The sequence below is a fragment of the Perissodus microlepis genome, chromosome 9 (genome assembly GCF_051167445.1).
Source record: "Perissodus microlepis isolate ML-2025 ecotype Zambia chromosome 9, ASM5116744v1, whole genome shotgun sequence".
In the NCBI taxonomy this organism is placed as follows: Eukaryota; Metazoa; Chordata; class Actinopteri; order Cichliformes; family Cichlidae; genus Perissodus; species Perissodus microlepis.
The window spans coordinates 30,993,771-31,020,803 of NC_140469.1; the positions used below are offsets into that span (position 1 = coordinate 30,993,771).

Genomic DNA, 27,033 nt, shown 5'->3' on the forward strand with positions numbered 1-27,033 from the left:
TAATTATTCATGATTTGTTGGATTAACCCACTGAGGTCTGAAATACAACCGGCCATTTCTGACTCCTTTTAAGTTTACATTTGTATTTCACACTCAAATTGTTTAATTTTATTTTTTCCCCTTGCCTTGTTTGGTATCTTTTCAGCTCAACTGAATTTAGTTGTTTTTTTTCACTGACATACTGCATTAGTATTACTGATCTGAAATCACACAAAGAACTTAAAATCCTAGTAGTATTTTTTACTGTAAAAAATCAAACAAAACAGACATGTTGAGTAAATTTTTACAACTTGAAATGCAAATATAAATTGTACATTTTGTAAACATATACAACTATCTATCTAAAAATGCAGCCAATACACCTTCCTTTTTTTTTTCCATTTTCTACAACCATTTAAAAATATTACTAAAACTAAAATGAGAGAACAATCAGGTGTTGCAATAAGATGCCCCACAAATGATGTGTGCCAGTAAAAAAACAAGTTTGTCCACCAAAAGACAGAGGAGAACAGCACAGGGACAAACCTGCAGGCCTGACAACAGGAGGTGTATCACTCTGCTGGTTTTCTACTTAGTGACAGTGTTTACATTGCAAATGTGCCTTTGTGACATTCATTAGTGCCCTCACTGACACACAAAACAAGACGACTACACAACAGACTAACTACACAAGACAACACAACACACTAACTATACACTCCACACTAAACGTCACAAATCTCCCACATCTAAAAACTCTCTCGCTCGCTCGCTCTGTCTCGCTGCCGTTACTGTCACTCCCAAAACTTTCCCTCTTCCTAAACAACCAAATCCCACATGTTGACTTTTTTTTTTTTTTAACTGGTCGACATGGTGCATTTTTCCACCGATAGGAAAGAGGTGGCTTTTTTTTTTTTCTTTCTTTGCTGTTTTCACGCTGTCCTTAGAAAACACTTAAAAAACACACACACAAAAATGTGACGACAGTATTTAGAAAAAAGCATGGCTTATAAATATTATCACAACTCTGGATTTACTGGCCTGTAATTAAAATTAAAAAACTTTGAAGTCCGAAATTTCAATGTGGGCTGAAATAGAGACTCAGCATGGCTGCAGCTTGTTGCTATGTCAGCTTACATCAGTCATGTGATTTGGAGGTGCAGCGTGTCCGTGGACCACAGAGGGTTAATAACACTCACCTTCCTTCCATTTCCAGAGTGTAACAACCAACCACCTGTGTGAAATCTGAAATTCCCATGATGTTGTTCAAAATGTGCTCTGGCACAATCATAAACATCGCTTGCTACTGAAAACAAGAAAAAAGCCGGTCCTGCTGTGGGCTGAACCATTTGTTAATGGTGGAGGGGGGTAACACTATGGAATATATTCAGTTTTAGCATTTATATTCACTGTTGACTGTAACTACGCTCAAAGTGTTAATGCTATCTTATTTTAATAAACAACACTGTCATATGCAAAGCCGGGGTGGCAAGGGATCATTTTAGGGTGGCACTTGCCACCCCATGCCACCCTTCTAGATCCGCCCCTGGCTGGTTATCAAAAAAAGCAAATACTGCACAAATTAAATCTTTAAATGTGTATTAAACTTACGGGCAAGGACTGCTGCAGTATCAGTTCTGTATAACAGATACCATTGCCACATAAAAATTAAAGTACTAAATTCTACTAACGTCTTGATGCGTGCTCAATCATCCAGGAAAGTAAATCTCCAAAAGCTGATTCTGTTCATCTGGACGTGGCGTTTTGTGGGAGAAACATTTCGTCACTCATCCAAGTGACTTCTTCAGTCTCAGCTGACTGCAGGTTTCCCCAACCTTATAAACAGTACATTTAAATAATGACTGAAACGAGCCCACAAGAGGAACAATGGGCTGGGAGGTCAGTTCCTTAATCTTAATTATGCAAATTCTCATGACCATTGATCAACAACCACTGACCAAAACCCACTGATTAATGGCCATGAGTACCATTCACAGAGAGTTGGGGAATGGCTGCAATCATAGCGTTGTAAGATGGTGAAAGATGTACCCTTAGGTCCCCTCCTCGATTCAGAGATGGTCGTTCCATTTTCACGTATATCCCTATTCTCTGCGAATGGTACTCATGGCCGTTGATCAGTGGTTGTAAGAAAAGGAAAAAATCTTGGCGTAGATATCTATACTTGCAGATTCATAAATTTAACATCCAGGATTATTCACTGTCTCTTCAGATCCATTGTGATCCAGTGATTTCAGTACTGCATGATCACGCTGATGTTTGCACAGAGCAGAAAATTAAGTGAATGCTTTTGCATATTAGTAAAAGTAAAACTATTTACAGCGTGGGATCGTTTGTGTTTGGAGTATGAACTGAGATTCTTGAAGCTGCTTTTTAACCCCACTGTGACAGAATTCATGTCTTTTTAATTCACTTGATGTGGGGAAGCTTCTCCCACATTCTTTGCAGTAGTTCATTTTGTCACCAGTCTGTCTACGTTGATGTCGTTTTACACTCCGTTGCTGACTGAAACGCTTTCCCACCACCACAGTGACGACAGGGTTGAGAACTGGATCCATCTGTGTCGCTCTGCTTCTAAACAAAGACACAAAGACAGTGAAGGTCAGACAATTCCTTCAACATTTTTATCCTGAATGTTGCCTAAAATAAAGAGCATCTCTGCCAACATCCACATTTTACTGTTTACATTATAACGCTCAGCTTACTGGGCAAAATTAAGTCTTCATTTGTAGGTAATCTACTTAATGGGAAGATTGGTGGTTAAACCCCTGGATGCTCTACTCTGCATCCCACAAGATACTGACTCCAAGCTGCTCTCCGATGCATCCATTGGATTGTGAATGTCAGATAGATAGGAAGGGGAGAAGCTTTTAAAACTTTACTTTTTCCAAAAAGTTTCAGGAGATTTGTATCAGATTTGACTCAATATTCTGTCCATAAAGTTTTCATGTCTAATTTAGCTTTGAAATTAACCCTCTCAGGCTCAAATTAAACTTTTTGTTGCTAATGCACAACCAAGTCCTGCAGTGGTACTTCTGAGTAAAAAAAAAAATCAGGTTGTTAGTTTTTAACTGTTGCAAATCGGCATCGCCTGCCTTGAGAGGGTTAAACTTCATTCACATAATACTTCAAAATAGCGGAAACAGTACAAATATAAATACATACCTCACAGTAACTGCACTTATAGTCTCTTTCTGTTGTGGATCTGACGGTGAAATCTCAGGGAACGTGGCTCTTTAAAAGCCTTTTCACACAGGTCGCATTTATAAGGTCTCTCCTCAGTGTGGGTAAGTTTGTGGCGTTGCAAGTGTGGATATGTTGTAAACAGTTTGCCACACAGATCACAGGAGTAAACATCATGTCTGGTGTGAATCCGTACGTGAATATTGCGGTAACCTAGTGTCCTGAAAGTTTTTCCACAAATGCCACAGCTGTACGCCTTAATTCCAGAGTGGGTAACTAGATGATGTCGTAAGGTGCTACTGAAAGCAAAAGCTTTACCACACTGATCACAGCTGTACGCCTTGATTCCAGAGTGGGTAACTTGATGATGTCTTAAGGTGCTACTGCAACTAAAAGCTTTACCACACAACTCACAGCTGTATGGTTTAACTCCACTGTGGATGACTTGGTGTCTTTTTAAGTTTCCAGCCTGGGTAAAAGACTTTCCACACAACTCACACATGTACGATTTAACTCCACTGTGGATGACTTGGTGTTTTTTCAAGTTTCCAGGATCATTAAAAGACTTTCCACACAAGTCGCAGCTGTATGCTTTAAATCCAGAGTGAGTAACTTGATGACGTTGTAAGTGGCTACTCTGAGCAAAAGTTTTTCCACACTGGTCACAGCTGTATGCCTTGATTCCAGAGTGGGTAAATTGATGACGTCGTAAGGTGCCACTACAAGCAAAAGTTTTTCCACACTGATCACAGTTGTACGCCTTAATTCCAAAGTGAGCAACTTGATGACGCTGTAAGTTACCACTGCAAGTAAAAGCTTTGCCACACAACTCACAGCTGTATGCTTTCTCTTCACTGTGGATGAGTTTGTGTGTTTTTAACCTTCCAGGATGGGTATAAGACTTTCCACACAACTCACAGCTGTATGGTTTAACTCCACTGTGGATGACTTGGTGTGATTTTAGGTGTCCTTTCTGGGTAAAATTCTTCCCACACAAATCACATCTGTACGGTTTATCTCCACTGTGGACGAGTTGGTGTGCTTTAAAGTTTCCAAGATGGGTAAAATTCTTCCCACACTCATCACAGGTGTATTTTTTCTCTCCCTTTCTTCTGTGAGGTTTGTCGGTCTCTTGAGAGCGCTGACTTCTCGCTCCGTGTTGGTCCTGCAGTGACAGAGATACAAACAGAGACAGTGAGTGAAATGCAGTCGTGGACTAAACTGAAACTGCCTCCTTTAGTGGGATCCAAGATGTCAACAAACACATTGTAGGTGGATTACTTGGTGTGTTTTTAAGCTTGTCCACTCTGGACAGAATCAACTTTTTGGAGACATTGTAGGTGTGTTGTAGGGGTGGGGGAAAAAATCGATACTGTGTAGTATCGTGATATTTTGTTTGCTAATAATGTATCGATACAGGGACAGCAGAAATCGATATTTTGTTAAAAAAAGTTTTTGTGCTCTGACTTCAGAGCATGTTGATCCTTTTTCTGAGCAAGAATCCTGACACTGTCCAAATGTGTTTAACTTTTTTTATGGCAGCAATAAACATGACAGTTTACTTATTTTAATTTAAGACATGTTTTAGTTTAATTAAGTTTAAAACTTTTTTATTTAATGTAAAATTATATTTTGTTTTAATTTACTTTCAAATTCTTCAGTTGCTGAATGGGCTGCATAGTTTTCATAAATTGCATAGTTCAGAATAGCTATAATTGTCCCAGATGGTTGCATTCAGTTAAGTTGGACTAGACTGTAATACAAACCGTTCAGTTTGTCAACAATAAAACTGACTGAAATGAGAGAAAGACTGAGTGCGAGACTTTGATATTAGATAAAATGAATATTGATAAAGTTTACCTTTATGTACAGAATCTCAATATCGCAAAATATTTCTAAAAATTGCAATAATATCGTATCGTGAGTTAAGTATTGTGATAATATCGTATCGTGGGATGTATGGTGATTCCCACCTCTAGTGTGTTGTGCCCCAGTCTAGGGATACAGGACCATAACATAAGGGTAAGAAAGGAAGTGACCCCACCCGGGTCCCCCAAATCATACCCAGAAGCCAATCTTTGAAGTGAACAGTGGTTTATTTGTGTCTACACTATCTATTTACAAGTGAACTAATTTACACAATATATACAAAAACTCAGTAAATCTCAGGAGCCACACACGGGTAACACAAGGTTTGGAAGCCAGGGTCAGGTCTGCTGCTGTCAGGCGCTGCCGCCGACAACTGCTGGTGTGGCATCTTTTAAAAACAGCCACATGATCAGGGGACCAATCAGCCGCCGCCAGCTCTCCAATCAGGAAGGACCTGTAGATTCTTAAAGACATAGAACACCACAAAATATACAGCTGGCCAGGGCCGTAACACCGCCCTTCCCAAGACCAAACATCTCCCCTACAGATGATTGGTACTTAGGAGTGGAGAAAACCACTCGACAGTGCATCTGCTGTCACATTCTCGGTTCCTTTCTTTTGATGGATCTCCAAATTAAAATGCTTTACTAGGAGTTACCATCTCATGAGCCTCTAGTTGGAATTTTGTATTCTAGTCAAAAACACAAAGGGCTTGTGATCGGTGTAGACAACGACAGGCAATGAACTGCAACCTATATATGTTGTAGCGCCAAAATGAACCAAAATGGTAGTAGTGCAAGCAACAGGGAAAGAGCATCTTTATCTATGGTACTGTAATTTTGCTGGTGAATGTTGAATTTCCTTTAAAAGTAACCGATTGGATGATCAACACCCTGCTCATCCTTCTGCAACAGCACCTCACCTGCACAGCTGGCACGGGCATCCACCTCTAGTTTGAAAGGACACATAAAATCAAGAACACGGCGAATCTCACATCTAGTGCGAAGCACAAGGAAATATAGGACAGCCTGAATTTTGGCCAGGAGGGGGCGCACCTGACCAACCTGCTTCACTAGATAAGCCACTGTGGCTTATCTAGTGAAGGTGTTGGAATGTGGCAGGGGCATTTCGAATGGCAAAAGGCATGACGATATATATTAGAGAAAGTGATTTGGAGCGACGAAGGTGGAACTGATACATGTGGAAGAGGCAGACCCTCATCCCACTCTCTTCCTGACTCGAGGCAGAACTTTCTCATCATAGCTTTTAATGTTTGATGGAAACGCTTGAGCACGCCCTGTGAATCGGGATGATACACACTGGATTTTTAATGCTTTATGCCAAGCGATTTCAAGAGCTGAGTGAAAATTTTCGATATGAAGTTTGACCCTCGGTCCGTTTGAACAGATTTTGGCAAACCGAAAGCGGAGAAAAAGTTCACTTGCACTCTGACAACAGCTTTGACTTTAACAGTGAGGAACGGAATAGCCTCGGGGAAGCGCGTGGCGGCGCACATCAAAGTTAAAATATACTGACTTCCTGACTTTGTTTTTGGGAAGCGGTCCTACACAATCAATGAGTATGTGCTCAAATGGTTCCCCTAAAGCCGGGATCAGATGCAATGGAGCGGGAGGAATAACTTGGTTGGTTTTACACTGACCTGATAAAGGTGACAGGAGCGGCAGTACCTAGTTACATCCGTTTTTAACCCTGGCCACAAAAAGTGATGCAGAATACAATGGTTTTTCTAATTCCTAAATGTCCAGAGAAACTGTCATGTGCAAGACTGATTACTTGGGGTCGGAACCTTTGTGATACAACTACCTGTTGAAATACATTCCACCCAAGATCACTTGATGAGGGAGGGTGCCATTTACGCATTAACACGTTGTTGTCAATGCTGAAACATGGGGGTTTGCTCGTTGGAATTTACAGCAAGTAAACATTTGGCCAGAGTTGGATCATTCTGTTGCACATGGACAAAATCTGCTTTGCTTACCTCAATAGACAGGTCAGGTGTAGCAGGTAGCAGGCTATCAGACACACATTTTTCTGCTTTTTCCACAGGTGGCTCAGCTTTCTCAGGATCATCTTCAGAACACAGGAAAGAGTCAGACAAATCAACATCACTGTATCTGCGCTTATACACACATGTGACGACACAGGCAGGGAAAACAGAGGGCAGACTGTCAGCAGCAGATTCAGAAACAAAAACCAAATCATCGATGGGGTTTTCAATTACCTCGGAGATTGGGAAAATCTTTCCATTTGCTAGATCATTCCCCAGAATAATAGTAACTGCCTGTACGTGCAAGCGAGGGCGCACCCCAATTGCTACCGGGCCCGAAACGAGAGGTGACTGTAGGAAAACTCTGTGTAGCGGAGCCCGTGACACACACATACATCTCCACTCCCCACACGAGAGCATCAGCACCACAAAATGAGTTACTAGAAAAAGGCAACGCGTTATCCAAAATGAGAGACTTGGTAGCCCCAGTGTCACGCAAAATCACAATCAGCACACAATCCTCTTTTCCAGTAGGTGAGGCGAACGCTTTTGAAAAGAAAGGTCAGGAGGATCTGACGGGATTAGGCATAGAGACCAACCGACTCAAACCTGGAGAAAACCAACACTCTTGGTTTTCTCCAGGTTTGAGTTTGCTCTTAGGGACGAAGTCATAGACAATTAGCAATGACATGGCTGGTGTCACGGCAATAAAAGCATTCACGAACGTTCATGGGAACTGGATCAGGGTGTGTTTGATGCGCAGGAGAAACCCTTAAGCTCCTCGCAGGCGCAGACAACGGAGTATATTCACACAGCTGAAAATGTAGCGCAATGGGTCAACAGAAACTCATCTGCGAGAACAGCAGCTTTACACAATGAATCCACCTTTTGCTCATTGAGGTACATAACAACATTTTCTGGAAGACACGTTTTGAATTCTTCCAACAGAACCAATTGTCTTAGCTAAGTAAAATCCTTCACTTTACTTGCACCTAACTACTTATCAAACAGGAGAGCCTTCTCCCTGGCAAACTCTGTATGTGTTTGGTTGGCAGATTTTTCGCAGGACCGAAACATTTGGCAACATGCCTCAGGAACTAACTCATAAAACATTAAAATAGTGGATTTCACAATTTCATAATCCCGACTGTGATCAATGGATAAGCTCGTGCACACTTCTTATGCTTTCCCCACCAATTTGCACTGCAACAACAAACTCCACACGTCCTTGGGCCATTTTAAAGTGGTTGCGATGCGTTCAAAGGCATTAAAGTAAGAGTCAACCTTACTTTCTCTGAAAGGTGGCACTAAGGCAATTTGCTTTCTTGCATCAAACTGGTCAGAGCAGAATCAGTCAGAAGTTTTACTCACAATTTTACTCAATGGGGTAGAGGTAACATTGCTCCATAGGCCTTATTCGGAGATGCAGTAGCTCAACTTCTTTGGCTTTAGCCTAAAGCTCCACCTCTTTCAGGAAAAGGGCAAGCTTAAGATCATCCGTAATCAATTCTGGTAATTGTCTGGCCAGGATAATGTTTGGGACTTGAACGGCAGCAGGAGCCTCCATCCACCACCAAACCTCCAGACGCATCAACCGGTCGAAGTTTCACCTTCGCAATTACCCCTTTTCCCACCATCTGCTCTGCCAGACACTGCTTAATTTCTGCCTTTTTTGGATTCAAGAGGACACTAACATTAAACAAATTTGCCACCAACAACAAATCTGCCTTGGTGCATCGATCCAACTTAGCCATGGTGGGTTGTTGTGCAAAATAATACACATCAAAGTAATTACGGCTAGTTTACCCATTACACCACAAGAAAGCTGCCAACCAAAAACTGAAGGAAACCTACAAAACACAATGAGCAAAAAAAATGGCAAACGGAAAGAGCGTACAAGCCCCCACTTTATTTTCCGCCCCAGTCTAAGGATACGCTTGAAGTCCACTGTGGATGAACTGGTGTCTTTTTAAGCCTCCAGCCTGGGTAAAAAACTTTGCAAACTACTCACATTTGTACACTTTAACTCCACTGTGGATGAGTTGATGTTTTTTCAAGTCTGCAGGATCGTTAAAAGACTTTCCACACAAGTCGCAGCTGTACAGTTTAAATCCAGAGTGAGTAACTTGGTGACGTTGTAAGGTGCTACTCCGAGCAAAAGCTTTACCACATTGACCACAGCTGTACGCCTTGATTCCAGAGTGGATGAGTTGATGACGCTGTAAGTTACCACGGCAAGTAAAAGCTTTACCACACAACTCACAACTGTATGGTTTAACTCCACTGTGGATGACTTGGTGTGTTTTTAAGCTTGCAGGGTGGGTAAAAGACTTTCCACATAACTCACAGCTGTATGGTTTAACTCCACCGTGGATGACTTGGTGTGTTTTTAAGCTTGCAGGGTGGGTAAAAGACTTTCCACACAACTCACAGCTGTATGGTTTAACTCCACTGTGGATGAGTTGGTGTGATTTTAGGTGTCCTTTCTGGGTAAAAAGTTTTCCACACAAGTCACATCTGTACGGTTTATCTCCACTGTGGACAAGTTGGTGTGCTTTAAAGTTTCCAAGATGGGTAAAATTCTTCCCACACTCATCACAGCTGTATTTTTTCTCTCCCTTTCTTCTGTGAGGTTTGTCGGTCTCCTGAGAGCGCTGACTTCTCGCTCCGTGTTGGTCCTGCAGTGACAGAGATACAAACAGAGACAGTGAGTGAAATGCAGTCGTGGACTAAACTGAAACTGCCTCCTTTAGTGGGATCCAAGATGTCAACAAACACATTGTAGGTGGATTACTTGGTGTGTTTTTAAGCTTGTCCACTCTGGACAGAATCAACTTTTTGGAGACATTGTAGGTGTGTTGTGCCCCAGTCTAGGGGTACAGGACCATAACATAAGGGTAAGAAAGGAAGTGACCCCACCCGGGTCCCCCAAACCATACCCAGAAGCCAATCTTTGAAGTTAACGGTGGTTTATTTGTGTCTACACTGAAAAGTTAAGTCTGGGGTGAACAAAGGCCAAAATAACAAACAAAACAAGCTAAGTGAGGAAAGGAGGTGCTACCTAAAACCCTATGTGAAACAAAAACCAAACAAAAGACACACGCTACACTTAACTCCCTAACTGAAATGAACAGGAGAAAACAGCACAAGAAAATAGTAAGGCAGCTCACTCCTTCTGTTTCAGTGTCTATTTACAAGTGAACTAATTTACACACTATATACAAAAACTCAGTAAATCTCAGGAGCCACACACGGGTAACACAAGGTTTGGAAGCCAGGGTCAGGTCTGCTGCTGTCAGGCGCTGCCGCCGACAACTGCTGGTGTGGCATCTTTTAAAAACAGCCACATGATCAGGGGACCAATCAGCCGCCGCCAGCTCTCCAATCAGGAAGGACCTGTAGATTCTTAAAGACATAGAACACCACAAAATATACAGCTGGCCAGGGCCGTAACACCGCCCTTCCCAAGACCAAACATCTCCCCTACAGATGTTTGGCACTTAGGAGTGGAGAAAACCACTCGACAGTGCATCTGCTGTCACATTCTCGGTTCCTTTTTTGTAAAGGATCTCCAAATTAAAATCCTGTACTAGGAGTTACCATCTCATGAGCCTCTAGTTGGAATTTTGTATTCTAGTCAAAAACACAAAGGGCTTGTGATCGGTGTAGACAACGACAGGCAATGAACTGCAACTTATATATGTTGTAGCGCCAAAATGTGTTAGTGCAAGCAACAGGGAAAGAGCATTTTTATCTATGGTACTGTAATTTTGCTGGTGAATGTTGAATTTCCTTTAAAGGTAACCGATTGGATGATCAACACCCTGCTCATCCTTCTGCAACAGCACCTCACCTGCACAGCTGGCGCTGGCATCCACCTCTAGTTTGAAAGGACCCATAAAATCAAGAGTGGCAAAGACTGGTGTTCTGAGCTTTGGCAGACTGAAAAGGATTCTGGCATGTGGATGACCACACTAATGGTTTTGACACACCAGTGAGACTGGTGAGAGGTGCAACTACATCAGCAAACTTTTTGCAGAAACCACGATAGTAGCCGGCCATTCCGAGAAGACGGCGAATCTCACATCTAGTGCGAGGCACAGGGAAATGTAGGACAGCCTGAATTTTGGCCAGGAGGGGGCGCACCTGACCCACCTGCTTCACTAGATAAGCCACTGTGGCTTATCTAGTGAAGGTGTTGGAATGTGGCAGGGGCATTTCGAATGGCAAAAGGCATGACGATATATATTGGAGAAAGTGATTGGGAGTGATGAAGGCGGAACTGATGCATGTGGAGTGAGGGGAACTTGCCAATAACCCTTTAATAAATCAAGTGACAAACTTTGCAGAGCAAACCCTATTAACACAATCTTCCATTCGGGGGAGAGGATAGGAGTCCGGTTTGGTCACACTGTTTACTTTTTGAAAATCTGTACAAAAACATGGGGTTTTGTCTTCCTTCAGCATGAGAAGGCACTCCATGTACTAGAACTCAGGACAACTAGACCATTTTTAGCAAGTAGGAAACTTCTTGCTGAAAAAGTGCGCATTTGGTAGGTGTTGAGGAACATTTATGTTTTCTTAGTGCTTATTTGATTATTTTGTTTATGTATTTTAATAACAGGCCAGCTTTGACTCACAAACCAATTGCTTAGCCAGACTGAAATACTGTGCAAAAACAGGAAACTGTGAAGAACAGGAAGTACAGAAAAGCGGAACTAAGCAACGCAAACACACAGATCAAGTAGGGTTACTAAAATAACATGAGGAGCGAGGATGCAGACGGTTTTGCAGCTATAGGGTAGACATATAGTATTGAAATAGATCAAGGGACGGTTTAGTAGGGGAGGAGCAAGCGGATTATAACATAGATGATATGCTTGTAATGTTTTAGATCTGCAGAGGGTTTAGCCTGGTGCACTTCCCTTTCCGGAAAGTAATGTTTGAATAAAATAATTATAAATACTTTGACAACTGAGTCGTGTTCTCTCTGTCCAGTAAAAGAATAAAAAGAAAAAGATTTAATAGTAGGGTTCACACGATAAGCGTGTTGTTTGATCGGAGGATGGTCACCTACATCTACGTCATGTTCATGACAGTGGTGCGAGATGGAGTGTCAGCAATCAGGGATGGGTGATTTTTGATCAGAGAGCACAAATCATTCTGGGCAGCGTCATCCAAATGTTTTAGGTGGTATTTTAAATTCACTAATATTTCAGAGTTTCTGAGTCGGGAGCAACCCTTAGCACAAATGAAAACTAAGCCATCACTTTCTGGATTATACTGAGATGGGGCCGCTGACACAACTACAGGCAAGGCTGACGGTGCAGCAGGGGACGAAGAGGGGTTTACACCTGCCTCGCGAAAAAAACAAGGCTTCATCAGGTTGACGAGATGAAGCCACATGACGCTTTCTTCTACAGTCTGGGGTGCCTATAACAGAATCTGTGTCACTCAGTTTCTCTTGGACAGTGTCGGGCCCACAGAACTTTGTCTGGAGAGAAGATCTCTTTGAGCAGCCGCAGGGACACGCACTGTGTGTTCAAACACCAGATCTGCGGGACTGAAACCTGTGGACTCCTGCGCACGCTCTCTCACCAATAGAAGGAGAAGAGGCAGACCCTCATCCCACTCTCTTCCTGACTCGAGGCAGAACTTTCTCATCATAGCTTTTAATGTTTGATGGAAACGCTTGAGCACGCCCTGTGAATCGGGATGATACACACTGGATTTTTAATGCTTTATGCCAAGCGATTTCAAGAGCTGAGTGAAAATTTTCGATATGAAGTTTGACCCTCGGTCCGTTTGAACAGATTTTGGCAAACCGAAAGCGGAGAAAAAGTTCACTTGCACTCTGACAACAGCTTTGACTTTAACAGTGAGGAACGGAATAGCCTCGGGGAAGCGCGTGGCGGCGCACATCAAAGTTAAAATATACTGACTTCCTGACTTTGTTTTTGGGAAGCGGTCCTACACAATCAATGAGTATGTGCTCAAATGGTTCCCCTAAAGCCGGGATCAGATGCAATGGAGCGGGAGGAATAACTTGGTTGGTTTTACACTGACCTGATAAAGGTGACAGGAGCGGCAGTACCTAGTTACATCCGTTTTTAACCCTGGCCACAAAAAGTGATGCAGAATACAATGGTTTTTCTAATTCCTAAATGTCCAGAGAAACTGTCATGTGCAAGACTGATTACTTGGGGTCGGAACCTTTGTGATACAACTACCTGTTGAAATACATTCCACCCAAGATCACTTGATGAGGGAGGGTGCCATTTACGCATTAACACGTTGTTGTCAATGCTGAAACATGGGGGTTTGCTCGTTGGAATTTACAGCAAGTAAACATTTGGCCAGAGTTGGATCATTCTGTTGCACATGGACAAAATCTGCTTTGCTTACCTCAATAGACAGGTCAGGTGTAGCAGGTAGCAGGCTATCAGACACACATTTTTCTGCTTTTTCCACAGGTGGCTCAGCTTTCTCAGGATCATCTTCAGAACACAGGAAAGAGTCAGACAAATCAACATCACTGTATCTGCGCTTATACACACATGTGACGACACAGGCAGGGAAAACAGAGGGCAGACTGTCAGCAGCAGATTCAGAAACAAAAACCAAATCATCGATGGGGTTTTCAATTACCTCAGAGATTGGGAAAATCTTTCCATTTGCTAGATCATTCCCAGGAATAATAGTAACTGCCTGTACGTGCAAGCGAGGGCGCACCCCAATTGCTACCGGGCCCGAAACGAGAGGTCACTGTAGGAAAACTCTGTGTAGCAGAGCCCGTGACACACACATACATCTCCACTCCCCACACGAGAGCATCAGCACCACAAAACGAGTTACTAGAAAAAGGCAACGCGTTATCCAAAATGAGAGACTTGGTAGCCCCAGTGTCACGCAAAATCACAATCAGCACACAATCCTCTTTTCCAGTAGGTGAGGCGAACGCTTTTGAAAAGAAAGGTCAGGAGGATCTGACGGGATTAGGCATAGAGACCAACCGACTCAAACCTGGAGAAAACCAACACTCTTGGTTTTCTCCAGGTTTGAGTTTGCTCTTAGGGACGAAGTCATAGACAATTAGCAATGACATGGCTGGTGTCACGGCAATAAAAGCATTCACGAACGTTCATGGGAACTGGATCAGGGTGTGTTTGATGCGCAGGAGAAACCCTTAAGCTCCTCGCAGGCGCAGACAACGGAGTATATTCACACAGCTGAAAATGTAGCGCAATGGGTCAACAGAAACTCATCTGCGAGAACAGCAGCTTTACACAATGAATCCACCTTTTGCTCATTGAGGTACATAACAACATTTTCTGGAAGACACGTTTTGAATTCTTCCAACAGAACCAATTGTCTTAGCTAAGTAAAATCCTTCACTTTACTTGCACCTAACTACTTATCAAACAGGAGAGCCTTCTCTCTGGCAAACTCTACATGTGTGTGGTTGGCAGATTTTTCGCAGGACCGAAACATTTGGCAACATGCCTCAGGAACTAACTCATAAAACATTAAAATAGTGGATTTCAAAATTTCATAACCCCGACTGTGATCAATGGATAAGCTCGTGCACACTTCTTGTGCTTTCCCCACCAATTTGCACTGCATCAACAAACTCCACACGTCCTTGGGACATTTTAAAGTGGTTGCGATGCGTTCAAAGGCATTAAAGTAAGAGTCAACCTTACTTTCTCTGAAAGGTGGCACTAAGGCAATTTGCTTTCTTGCATCAAACTGGTCAGAGCAGAATCAGTCAGAAGTTTTACTCACAATTTTACTCAATGGGGTAGAGGTAACATTGCTCCATAGGCCTTATTCGGAGATGCAGTAGCTCAACTTCTTTGGCTTTAGCCTAAAGCTCCACCTCTTTCAGGAAAAGGGCAAGCTTAAGATCATCCGTAATCAATTCTGGTAATTGTCTGGCCAGGATAATGTTTGGGACTTGAACGGCAGCAGGAGCCTCCATCCACCACCAAACCTCCAGACGCATCAACCGGTCGAAGTTTCACCTTCGCAATTACCCCTTTTCCCACCATCTGCTCTGCCAGACACTGCTTAATTTCTGCCTTTTTTGGATTCAAGAGGACACTAACATTAAACAAATTTGCCACCAACAACAAATCTGCCTTGGTGCATCGATCCAACTTAGCCATGGTGGGTTGATGTGCAAAATAATACACATCAAAGTAATTACAGCTACTTTACCCATTACACCACAAGAAAGCTGCCAACCAAAAGCTGAAGGAAACCTACAAAACACAATGAGCAAAAAAAATGGCAAACGAAAAGAGCGTACAAGCCCCCACTTTATTTTCCGCCCCAGTCTAAGGATACGCTTGAAGTCCACTGTGGATGAACTGGTGTCTTTTTAAGCCTCCAGCCTGGGTAAAAGACTTTACAAACAACTCACCTATGTACACTTTAACTCCACTGTGGATGAGTTGATGTTTTTTCAAGTTTGAAGGATCGTTAAAAGACTTTCCACACAAGTCGCAGCTGTACGGTTTAAATCCAGAGTGAGTAACTTGGTGACGTTGTAAGGTGCTACTCTGAGCAAAAGCTTTACCGCATTGACCACAGCAGTACGCCTTGATTCCAGAGTGGATGAGTTGATGACGCTGTAAGTTACCACTACAAGTAAAAGCTTTACCACACAACTCACAACTGTATGGTTTAACTCCACTATGGATGACTTGGTGTGTTTTTAAGCTTGCAGGGTGGGTAAAAGACTTTCCACATAACTCACAGCTGTATGGTTTAACTCCACCGTGGATGACTTGGTGTGTTTTTAAGCTTGCAGGGTGGGTAAAAGACTTTCCACACAACTCACAGCTGTATGGTTTAATTCCACTGTGGATGCGCTGGTGTGATTTTAGGTGTCCTTTCTGGGTAAAAAGTTTTCCACACAAGTCACATCTGTACGGTTTATCTCCACTGTGGACGAGTTGGTGTGCTTTAAAGTTTCCAAGATGGGTAAAATTCTTCCCACACTCATCACAGCTGTATTTTTTCTCTCCCTTTCTTCTGTGAGGTTTGTCGGTCTCCTGAGAGCGCTGACTTCTCGCTCCGTGTTGGTCCTGCAGTGACAGAGATACAAACAGAGACAGTGAGTGAAATGCAGTAGTGGACTAAACTGAAACTGCCTCCTTTAGTGGGATCCAAGATGTCAACAAACACATTGTAGGTGGATGACTTGGTGTGATTTTAAGCTTGTCCACTCTGGACAGAATCAACTTTTTGGAGACATTGTAGGTGTGTTGTGCCCCAGTCTAGGGGTACAGGACCATAACATAAGGGTAAGAAAGGAAGTGACCCCACCCGGGTCCCCCAAACCATACCCAGAAGCCAATCTGTGAAGTGAACGGTGGTTTATTTGTGTCTACACTGAAAATTTAAGTCCGGGGTGAACAAAGGCCAAAATAACAAACAAAACAAGCTAAGTGAGGAAAGGAGGTGCTACCTAAAACCCTATGTGAAACAAAAACCAAACAAAAGACACACGCTAGACTCCCTAACTGAAATGAACAGGAGAAAACAGCACAAGAAAATAGTAAGGCAGCTCACTCCTTCTGTTTCAGTGTCTATTTACAAGTGAACTAATTTACACACTATATACAAAAACTCAGTAAATCTCAGGAGCCACACACGGGTAACACAAGGTTTGGAAGTCGGGGGTCAGGTCTGCTGCTGTCAGGCGCTGCCGCCGACAACTGCTGGTGAGGCTTCATTTAAAAACAGCCACATGATCAGGGGACCAATCAGCTGCCGCCAGCTCTCCAATCAGGAAGGACCTGTAGATTCTTAAAAACTTAAGCTGTCACCTGTCTATCTGTCCTGCACTCTCTCTCTCTTTCTTTCTCTCTGATTGTGGAATAAAAGTATGAACATGTATTTATAAGTTACACTTGTGTTTGAATCCTGCAGCTTATCACACATTTGATTTCCATGTGTGACAACTGCAAGTGTCCAAAGTGAGGACAGACTGAGGGACCCACTGCTGCACATCATCTGTGAGGCTTTGCACCCCTGATGATCCACCAGGAGAAACTCAGCAGTGTGTGAGGAAGAGGAGGAGGAAGAGCCAGCAGCAGCTGACAGATGGAGAGAATAGACAGACTGTTCCCTGTTTGTGAAGGACTGCTAGGAAAGTTTAACATAACTAATTGTCTGTCCTGAATCAGTCTTATTAGGTAATGTTCAAATAATGTTATCATTCCAGTGTTTTCAGTGTGGGAGAAAGTACTCAAGGCCTTCAAGTTACACACTATGAAAGGCAGTAACAAGTTTAATATTCAGAAACCTAAAGTATGGATCAGCAGAAGAATGGAGCTAAAAATAAGTGTTTGTTTCAGTTCTATGAAGCTTTGAGTATTTTGGATTAGTAGCACTGCTACTAATCCAAAATGAAGTGAAGAAGTGACAGCCAATATTGGTCTTATTGGTTTGTTTTGATTCCTAGTGGGGTTGTGGTTTACCGCAACTGCCTTGTATGTGCCTCAGAACTTTGTATTGCCTGAGCTCTATTTTGTTCTGTTCTGGTTCTTGTGTACTTTTTCTTTTTGTCATTGTCTGCTACTATGGAGAAAATCACCCAAAAAATATTTTTTAAAAATGATCTTTGTATTTTCTTGTAACTTCTGTGGTTTTTGTTTGTGAACGTAGATTCTGTATGTATGGAGGAGCCAAGGATGGAAAAGATAAAGCTGCTGATAACAACCAGCTGTGCACACAGTTTCAATAACAGTGTAACTGAGATATTTTTCTCACCTTTTGTGTTGAAGTCATTGTTTCCTCTGTAGTGGCTGAGCTGAGTCCAAATGGCTGAAATTGTTCCTCTGCTGCTCCACCAGACTCTTCTCCTCCTGTTACTCAGCTGGGACACAAAAAGTATAGATATGTATTTTATCCCTGACAAGAAGAAGCAGAGCAAATAAACATTACTACACTCCTCAGTGACAACAATACTTATGAAGCTACAAGGTGAAACCCCAGAAGCAACTACAAGAACTTGAAAAAGCCACTGAGCACCCTGCATACCACCACCTTTACCCAGGGGATGCTACACCCTGTTAGGGCTGCCACAAACGATTATTTTGATAGTCGACTAGTCACCAATTATTTTTGCGATTAGTCAAGTAATCAGATCATCATCCATTGGACGTACAGCGTACAGATTATTGCACCAGCATGCATCTGCTCGTATATAACTATCATTAGCTTACAGCTTTAAGTGTTTAAAGTATGTGCTAACTAAAATTAAAGACAAATGATAGTTTATTAAATTTTAATGATTTGCAGATTGTTTCGGTGAAGTTTAATAAACTCCTTGCTATCTAAAATATAACAGAACACCAGAGTAAATTCTCGAGCATCTCACACTTCTGATAATCAGTTGCCTGCTTGACGTTTATTCAGCTGTGTAAAAACTATAACTTTAATCTCAGCCAAACCGATTTACTCAGGAACAAATAAAATACAAAAAAAAAAGCCAAACAATAACATTTTTAAGTTATCTAAGTGACTTATGTATGTTTAACCTGAGTAGCGAAAGACGGCGGTGGGTTTGAAAACGGTTACCCGTCAGAGTATGTTTGTAGCTTATATTCACAAAGGTAGAACGGTTCAACAAAGAATTTCGTGTTGTGCGCATGCATAGAAACAACGGGTAGGATGGTTTGTCAGGTAGGATGGATTGCCAGAACACCAGGAGTCCGGTGCCCCCGGCTAGCTATCGAGCTGGTGGGTAACAGACGTTGGAGCGCTTTTGAAAATATGTGGTGTCTTGATAAACTGAGCAGATATTTGGGGTTTACACAGCTACATTCTCGCCTGAAAATATGTTAAACGTTTATTTTGTGACCCAGAAAGAATAATAAGAATAATATTAAAACTAACTAGCTGCCGCCATTGTTGGAAACGGAGCTGGGCTGCGCTATGAATTCTGGGACAGAGTTACTTCTTCTTCAGGGTTTAACGGCAGCTGGCATCCTTGTACATGCAGTGCTGCCATCTTCTGTTTCAGTCCGTCATTACACTCTTAAATCCTACTACTTATTCCTGCGTCTTTTGTGATCTTACAAAGCTTCAAACAACGCGTCGACTATTAAATCAGTCGTCGACGATTTTGATAGTCGACATAATCGTGACTAGTCGACTAATCGTGGCAGCCCTACACCCTGTATATATGAACTTCCATAGATCCACAAAGGAGGAGTCCCACTCAGACTCATTGGTAGCAACATAAACTCAGCCACCTACAACATTTCCAAGCACTAGAGCGGGCGATATGGCCAAAAATATTTATCACGATATAGATTTGAAAATTTGCGATAACGATATAACTGACGATATAATTGATGCGAGACAAAATACAACTCCACAACTTTACTAGCGCAACCCCCACCCCCTACCCCCCATCCATTTATTTTCACTTAAACAAGCAGCTGTTTTTTTATGTGCATTAAAGCTATATAAAAATTTAACAGTGCAAATGCAAATTCCTTGCTGAAAGTTTAACCAAAAAACATTTCCAGTAGAAATGGGCTGACATATCCTGAGCATAACCATGTATAATATCCACTGAAGTTAAAAAGAAGTGCTTTGCAACATTAAACTGAAGTGTGGCAAATAAAAAGTCAAATACGTATTTTTTGGACCATACGGTGCACGGGATTATAAGAAACATTAAGTGAAACAAAGCAGTCAGAGAAATCAAACTTTATTCAACTCATTCTTCTTGCTTCCTCCACTTCTGTACCATTGATTCATTAATGCTGTATTCTATCACAGCTGCTCTATTCCCATGTTGTTGCAGTATATTAATGACTAACCTCGTATTGTGGATGGATTATCTCAGTTGTTCTCCTGACTTAAGTTTGGTCCGTTTACAGCATCCTGCCATGCGATTACATTTGTCTCTAACCATCAGGAACCTTCACGTTAACTTTTATCGAGTGGAAAATAGTTAGGGTTCATCCTCCAGCTTCACTGTTTATGTTATGCTAACATAGCTGTGTCGCTAGCGATCACGTAGCACAACATTATATACCACCTAGCCCAACTTCAGTAACCTTACAAACGTCACTGCGGTTTAGTTTCCTGTCTTCATTTATGTTGGAAATGATAGCAGAGCTGTACATTTGAATTTATTCAGAAATCTCTCAGTCAGAACATGCTATATCATGCTTGGGTAACTAGCAAAACTAGCGAGCTAACTTCCTGCTGTTGGGAGATTTTGAGTTTTGTGTCATGTTTATTTTGTAGCTTCATTTAAAGGAAGAAGAGCTTATGAGTTGTACAACTGCAGAATAGGGAAGTGAGACATTGCGTGCAGAGAATATGTGCTATGACCGTTAAACGCCTACACCCTGTTTCAACAGATAAGCTAATGGTTTCTCCTTTTAAGGAGTTGTTATCAGTTCTATACATGCCACACCTACTAATGTTGTGAAAGCTGTTTGAGTATAAAATAAAGGAGGTACTGACGCCCTGCGCGATTGCTCCGTGACACATCTAGTGCACACGTTAGTGCAGAACAGATCGTGTCGGGGCTTGGCTTTGCCCATGTACATGCAATATCTTTGAGTCTGTGTTTCTTGCCTCCTAAGAGTTTTCTCCTCACATTTGCTTGGTCCTTCGAGCCGGATAAGGATACAACAACTGTATTGTTGTGACTCCAAACAGAGCTCTACACTGTATCCTGCCGTCGTGGAGAGCCCGCACCGAAGTCTGTCGACAGCCTCCTCCAGGAAGGAGTGAAAGTCCAGGGACGTTAATTCGGGTCCTGGCCGGTGTTATTATCAAGTGGTCCACGATGCTGGGATCCAGTGGCTGACCTCCAACATAGCCAGAGAATCTTGGGGAGGTAAAGAAACCACTCACTTACACTCGCGTAAAACGAACTTAGGTCTCACCCGCCGAAAGGGTTTAACTAGTCTGATCCACTGCACGGGTCTTTAGGAGTAATCCGCCGAAAGGATTTAAAACTAGGGCTCACCCACCGCACGGGTCTTTAGGACTGATCCGCCGAAAGGATCTGCGCGACTGTATAATAAATGTCTGTGTTTTCTGTGTGTTGAGAGTGAATTGATTTAAACAGCACAATACGCTGCTGAATCACTCTCACTGTTATTGTTATTTTATTTCCTGTCAGTAGCCAAAGTACTGGTGACAAGGGAGAACGGTTGAGTTCCGTCTCATAGAACTGACACTGCTCCACGAATAGCGTGGAGTAGAAGGGCGTGTCAGCAACCACTCCTAAGTCTCATACCAGAGAAGGCTCTGCAGTTCTGTCATAATGGGTAATCAGCCCACCAAGCTTACTGCTGACGAGCAGTGGTTAGAAAAGAAATGTCCAGGCGCCGGACAAATTAGTGTGCAAAGATGGAGAAATCCTAAAAAGACCAAATGTCCCACCTGGGAAGGAAAATGTAGCCCATCTGCACTAACACAACTTAAAGAAGCCCTACTAAAAGAAGTAGGAGAAACAAAACATTTGAAAAAGAAAGGAAAACGCATGCAAGGATTACAATATTTCAAGGCCCGGAGAGAAGAAGCAGTTAGGCGAGATGACAATAAAAAACAAACAAACAAAAAAAACAAAGAGAAAGAAGATAAACAGTCAGAAAAACAGAACTTAACTGCCAGTTTAGTAAAACCAGAAGACGAGACACTGTGCAGTCCTCGCAATCCTTTGATTAAACCACCCGTTCCTGCAGCCGCATCTGCAGCACCACCCGTTATATACTTACCCATATCAGGAAGAACATAATAATCCCTTATTAAGTGAAAACTAGAGATCAAAGTAGTTTAAAGTAGTTTAAAAATGTTGGAAACAGACTCCACCGAATAGATATAAATATAAGAAGTACAAAAATAAAATAAACAAAGGCAAAATTACATTAGAACTTATCTTTAACGTATTGAAACTAATAATAGCAAGGATAACAACCTGTATACTGGTATTAACAATGAAACAGTTGGCATGACGACCATGCCCAGAATGTATAAAATGAATAAAAGGAAATAATTCACACGAAAACCTTTTAAATAAAATAGAGAGATGCATAAGGTACATTAAGGCTGTGTCATTGTTCAGCCAAGGAAAGTGTGTGAAAAGGTAAATGTCTCCAGCTTGGGAAATGGTGAAACTGCAGATCACCCGAAGCCCTTGATGGATACAAAATAAAATATAAATAATATATTATAATAAACTGCCTGGTTCGCCATGCAAAACAGAGAACGAATGTGACCGAAGGTTGGATCTGATATGAGGCAAACAGAAGACCGGTCTAAAAAGGTAGGCACAAACCTGTTCAGAGAAAAAGCAAATCTGTGCAGATTGGATGAATTCTAAATTATCTGTTTGCTGAGTAAGATGATCCTAACTATTAAATTGGCTCAGTAGTAGTGTAGTGGTATACACTAATAAAATATTGTAATATACTATTGTTGTTATATAGAAAGAAAAAGATGATAACATTAATAATGACATAATATTAATATGAAGAGGCACCTTAGTCAGTTATGATGTGAGGTGGATGATTGTTAAGAAGTAGTCTGCATCAAGCTTAAGGTTGCTCAAACTCAGTAGAACGATATATGAGATGAAGATAACGAAGAAAATAACTAAACTAATGAAGTGCATAGAGGCACTTGACCCGCTTGAAAACCTGTCATCCTAGATGAGACTTTGCTGAGATGTAGAGCAAACCTATAATAACAATTAATAAACCAAACCCTGTAGACAACAGCTAAAGTTACAGGATTGAGAAGCTGAATTAAATATGTGGACACTGCTAAGCTGATGAGCATGTTACACATTTTCTTTTATTTTTTATTTATTTGTTTTTTAGAGCAGAAACTGCATGATATTAAAAGCCAACACATGCAGCTGTCTGTGAGCTCAGTTTTTTTTCCCTTTTCCCTTTTTCCCTTCCCATAGTCAGCACTGCCTGACTATGATAAGCCTTTCTACTTGCATGTAGATGGAGGAGCAGGTTATATGAAAGCAGTCATAAGAGCATGTGAGCTACACAAAGGCCAATCTATAAATATTCACACTGACAGCCAGTATGTTTTCTCTGCAGTACACCATTTTGCGAGAATTTGGCAAAATAGAGGTATGGTCACTTCCACAGGTAACCCAGTACAACATGGTGACCTACTAAAGACTCTACTGGAAGTGATCACCTTGCCAAAACAATTGGCACTTTGCAAATGTGCAGCGCATCAAAAAGACAACTATATTGTCACAAAAGGAAATAACTTTGCAGACCAAACAGCAAAGCAGGCTGCACAACAAACAACAACGCTTCTAACATCCGAACACTGTGCACAAATACCACTTGACGTACTAAAAACCGAACAAAAAGCTGCAACAACCACTGAACAGAACAAGTGGCTGAAATGTGGAGCACAACTGAAAGATGACTTAATGGTCTGTGATGGAAAACCAATATTACCAAATTCTCTACATAAAACAGCAGCCTTAGTGACACATGGAGTAACACATGTGTCAACAGGAGGGATGGTACAGATAATCAATACACACTTTTACACTATAAATTTTGAAACTTCAGCAAAAGAATTTGTAAGAACATGCCTAATCTGTCAAAAACACAACTCACAAGGAAACTTAAGACCTAAGAGAGGCCAGTTCCCCACACCACCTCATCCATTCCATACCATCCACATGGATTTTATTGAATGAATGTCAAGGATCAAAATATGCCTTAGTGATCATAGATGTGTTTTCAAACTGGCCAGAGATATACCCAGTAAAAAGGGATGATGCAATCTCCGTTGCAAAATGTTTATGTAATCATTTCATTCCCACTTATGGCATTCCTTCATTGATCAGATCTGACAATGGCACACACTTTGTCAACGAAGTCATCAGAAAAGTTTCAGAAGTATTAGATTTCAACATTAAAAATCACTGTGCATACCACCCACAAAGTGCAGGATTAGTAGAAAGAACTAACGGCACTATAAAACAAAGACTGAGGAAGTGCATGGAAGAAACAAAAAGACCATGGCCAGAGTGCATAGGTCTAGTAAAAATGTGGATGAGACTAACCCAGGGCTCCCAAAAACTGACACCATTTGAAATAATTCATGGGAGACCTTTTCCACTACCAATAACAAGCGAACCAATAGATAAATCTGTTAGAGAGACAACTTTAGCAGAATGGATGGCAAAGCTACTAGAAAACAAGGACATTGTGTTGAACAATAAACTGCCGTGTGATTCCGCTCCAGTCTCTTGCAGATTAAAACCAGGCGATTGGGTCCTCATACGAGTACTCCAGAGAAAGAATTGGAACTCACCCTGGTGGGAAGGTCCATACCAAGTACTCCTAACGACACCAACAGCTTGCAAAATCGCTGAGAGGCCCTCTTGGATCCACCAGAGCCATTGCAAAAAGGTGGAAGTGAGTGATAGCCCAACCTAAAGACACCACCACCCCGACTCTTTGGTGATCTATAAGGTGAAGGGAGGGCTGATTGGGTACATCCCGCCTTCTACTTCTCGCCTGTAGTCTACTCACCAGAGCAAATCGGTGTGTCTGGTCACCATGAAGATTTTTCTGCTTACCACTTTGGCCCTGCTGCTTACAGCATGGACCCTGATGCACTTAATGGATCAAGAAGTCAACCTGCATAGAAGGGCATGGACACATGACAACTCACACCTGGTCGAAGTGACACAGGACCACATCCATCCCTGGATGAATAACGCCTGGTATAGATACATATATAATCGCACAGAAGGCAAAGATTGTTATATATGCTCACACATGCCTGCTACAACACAGCATGCTACATTATATGGCAGACCTATGAACATGACCCAAGTGAAATGCGCGGCAAGTTTTGCCAGTCTAGGTTATCAATATTCAGGAATTGTCCTAAACCACAGCGACCCCCTGACTATTGGACTTCGGAATGGCACCTGTGACCAATTGTTTTGGGTTAACTTGAAGGAGAAGACGATGAGCATGAAACTAATATGATGAATGATTATGTTTGAATGATACACATTTTATGATGACTAGACCGAAAGCACTCACAATGTAGGGTCTGTGTCTGAAACACATTGATGTATCTGCTGTATATTGTAAATTCGCTACAACAGGAGGGAATGTTGGGAGATTTTGAGTTTTGTGTCATGTTTATTTTGTAGCTTCATTTAAAGGAAGAAGAGCTTATGAGTTGTACAACTGCAGAATAGGGAAGTGAGACATTGCGTGCAGAGAATATGTGCTATGACCGGTAAACGCCTACACCCTGTTTCAACAGATAAGCTAACGGTTTCTCCTTTTAAGGAGTTGTTATCAGTTCTATACATGCCACACCTACTAATGTTGTGAAAGCTGTTTGAGTATAAAATAAAGGAGGTACTGACGCCCTGCACGATTGCTCCGTGACACATCTAGTGCACACGTTAGTGCAGAACAGATCGTGTCGGGGCTTCGCCCATGTACATGCAATATCTTTGAGTCTGTGTTTCTTGCCTCCTAAGAGTTTTCTCCTCACACCTGCTAACTTTTAACTCCGTTAAATGTAATAAATTCTTTTTTCATGGATGACTGGATGTTAAACTTCATAGTTACACCTGGTAATGTCACGGCTGGGGCAGCAGTCGTGTTGTGGAATGAAAAGGACCCAAAATGCAGGCAGCTGACTGATGAAGAGTGTGACGTTTATTTACAAGTGGCAGTGGCAGAAACAGACAACGAAGCATGAGAAATACTAACAGAAACCTAAATTGGGAAAAACTAAAGAGCAAACTTGAAATCCTCAGCAAACGGGTTGAAAGGCAGAGAGACGCAGACCAACGAATAGGACACCAAGAAACACGGAGAAACGCAGACGAGCCGACAATGAGCACAGACCGACACCCACTAAATATACATACACAAGGTAATCGGGTAATCACACACAGGAGGGGAGAACAGCTGATCCTAATACACACGATGACTGGCGGAGACAAGCTGAACACAATGACAACAGACACAGACCTTCAGAATAGAACAGGAAATCCAGAACACAAGCCTTCAAAGTAAATCAGGAAACACACAGACTGATACAAAATCAGAATAAACACAAGGCACAAAATGAACTTCAAAGAAACAAAAAACGCTGGGTCAAAATGAGCACTTCTGATACATATATATATGTGTATATACACACACATATATACAGGGAGTGCAGAATTATTAGGCAAATGAGTATTTTGTCCACATCATCCTCTTCATGCATGTTGTCTTACTCCAAGCTGTATAGGCTCGAAAGCCTACTACCAATTAAGCATATTAGGTGATGTGCATCTCTGTAATGAGAAGGGGTGTGGTCTAATGACATCAACACCCTATATCAGGTGTGCATAATTATTAGGCAACGTCCTTTTCTTTGGCAAAATGGGTCAAAAGAAGGACTTGACAGGCTCAGAAAAGTCAAAAATAGTGAGATATCTTGCAGAGGGATGCAGCAGTCTCAAAATTGCAAAGCTTCTGAAGCGTGATCATCGAACAATCAAGCGTTTCATTCAAAATAGTCAACAGGCTCGCAAGAAGCGTGTGGAAAAACCAAGGCGCAAAATAACTGCCCATGAACTGAGAAAAGTCAAGCGTGCAGCTGCCAAGATGCCACTTGCCACCAGTTTGGCCATATTTCAGAGCTGCAACATCACTGGAGTGCCCAAAAGCACAAGGTGTGCAATACTCAGAGACATGGCCAAGGTAAGAAAGGCTGAAAGACGACCACCACTGAACAAGACACACAAGCTGAAACGTCAAGACTGGGCCAAGAAATATCTCAAGACTGGTTTTTCTAAGGTTTTATGGACTGATGAAATGAGAGTGAGTCTTGATGGGCCAGATGGATGGGCCCGTGGCTGGATTGGTAAAGGGCAGAGAGCTCCAGTCCGACTCAGACGCCAGCAAGGTGGTGGTGTT

General features: G+C 42.0%; 1 protein-coding gene across 3 annotated transcripts in view; it reads right to left on the reverse strand.

The window, feature by feature from the left end:
• Positions 1–219: 219 nt before the first annotated feature.
• The window catches only part of LOC146380831 (uncharacterized), a 41,564-nt gene continuing 14,750 nt past the window's right edge, over positions 220–27,033 (reverse strand). Inside the window, exons 2-8 of one of the 3 annotated variants that reach the window (XM_084939861.1) lie at positions 17,840–17,893; positions 15,483–16,149; positions 13,463–13,554; positions 9,069–9,735; positions 7,049–7,140; positions 3,163–4,345; positions 220–2,571 (exon numbers count right to left, since the gene is read on the reverse strand). In XM_084939861.1, the coding sequence (XP_084795987.1) occupies positions 3,179–4,345; positions 7,049–7,140; positions 9,069–9,735; positions 13,463–13,554; positions 15,483–16,149; positions 17,840–17,857 (2,703 nt within the window). In that variant the 5' untranslated portion in view covers positions 17,858–17,893 and the 3' untranslated portion in view covers positions 220–2,571; positions 3,163–3,178. Of the gene's footprint in view, positions 2,572–3,162; positions 4,346–7,048; positions 7,141–9,068; positions 9,736–13,462; positions 13,555–15,482; positions 16,150–17,839; positions 17,946–27,033 lie in introns of all 3 variants that reach the window. The other 2 variants (XM_084939860.1, XM_084939859.1) reach the window with 2 other exon arrangements.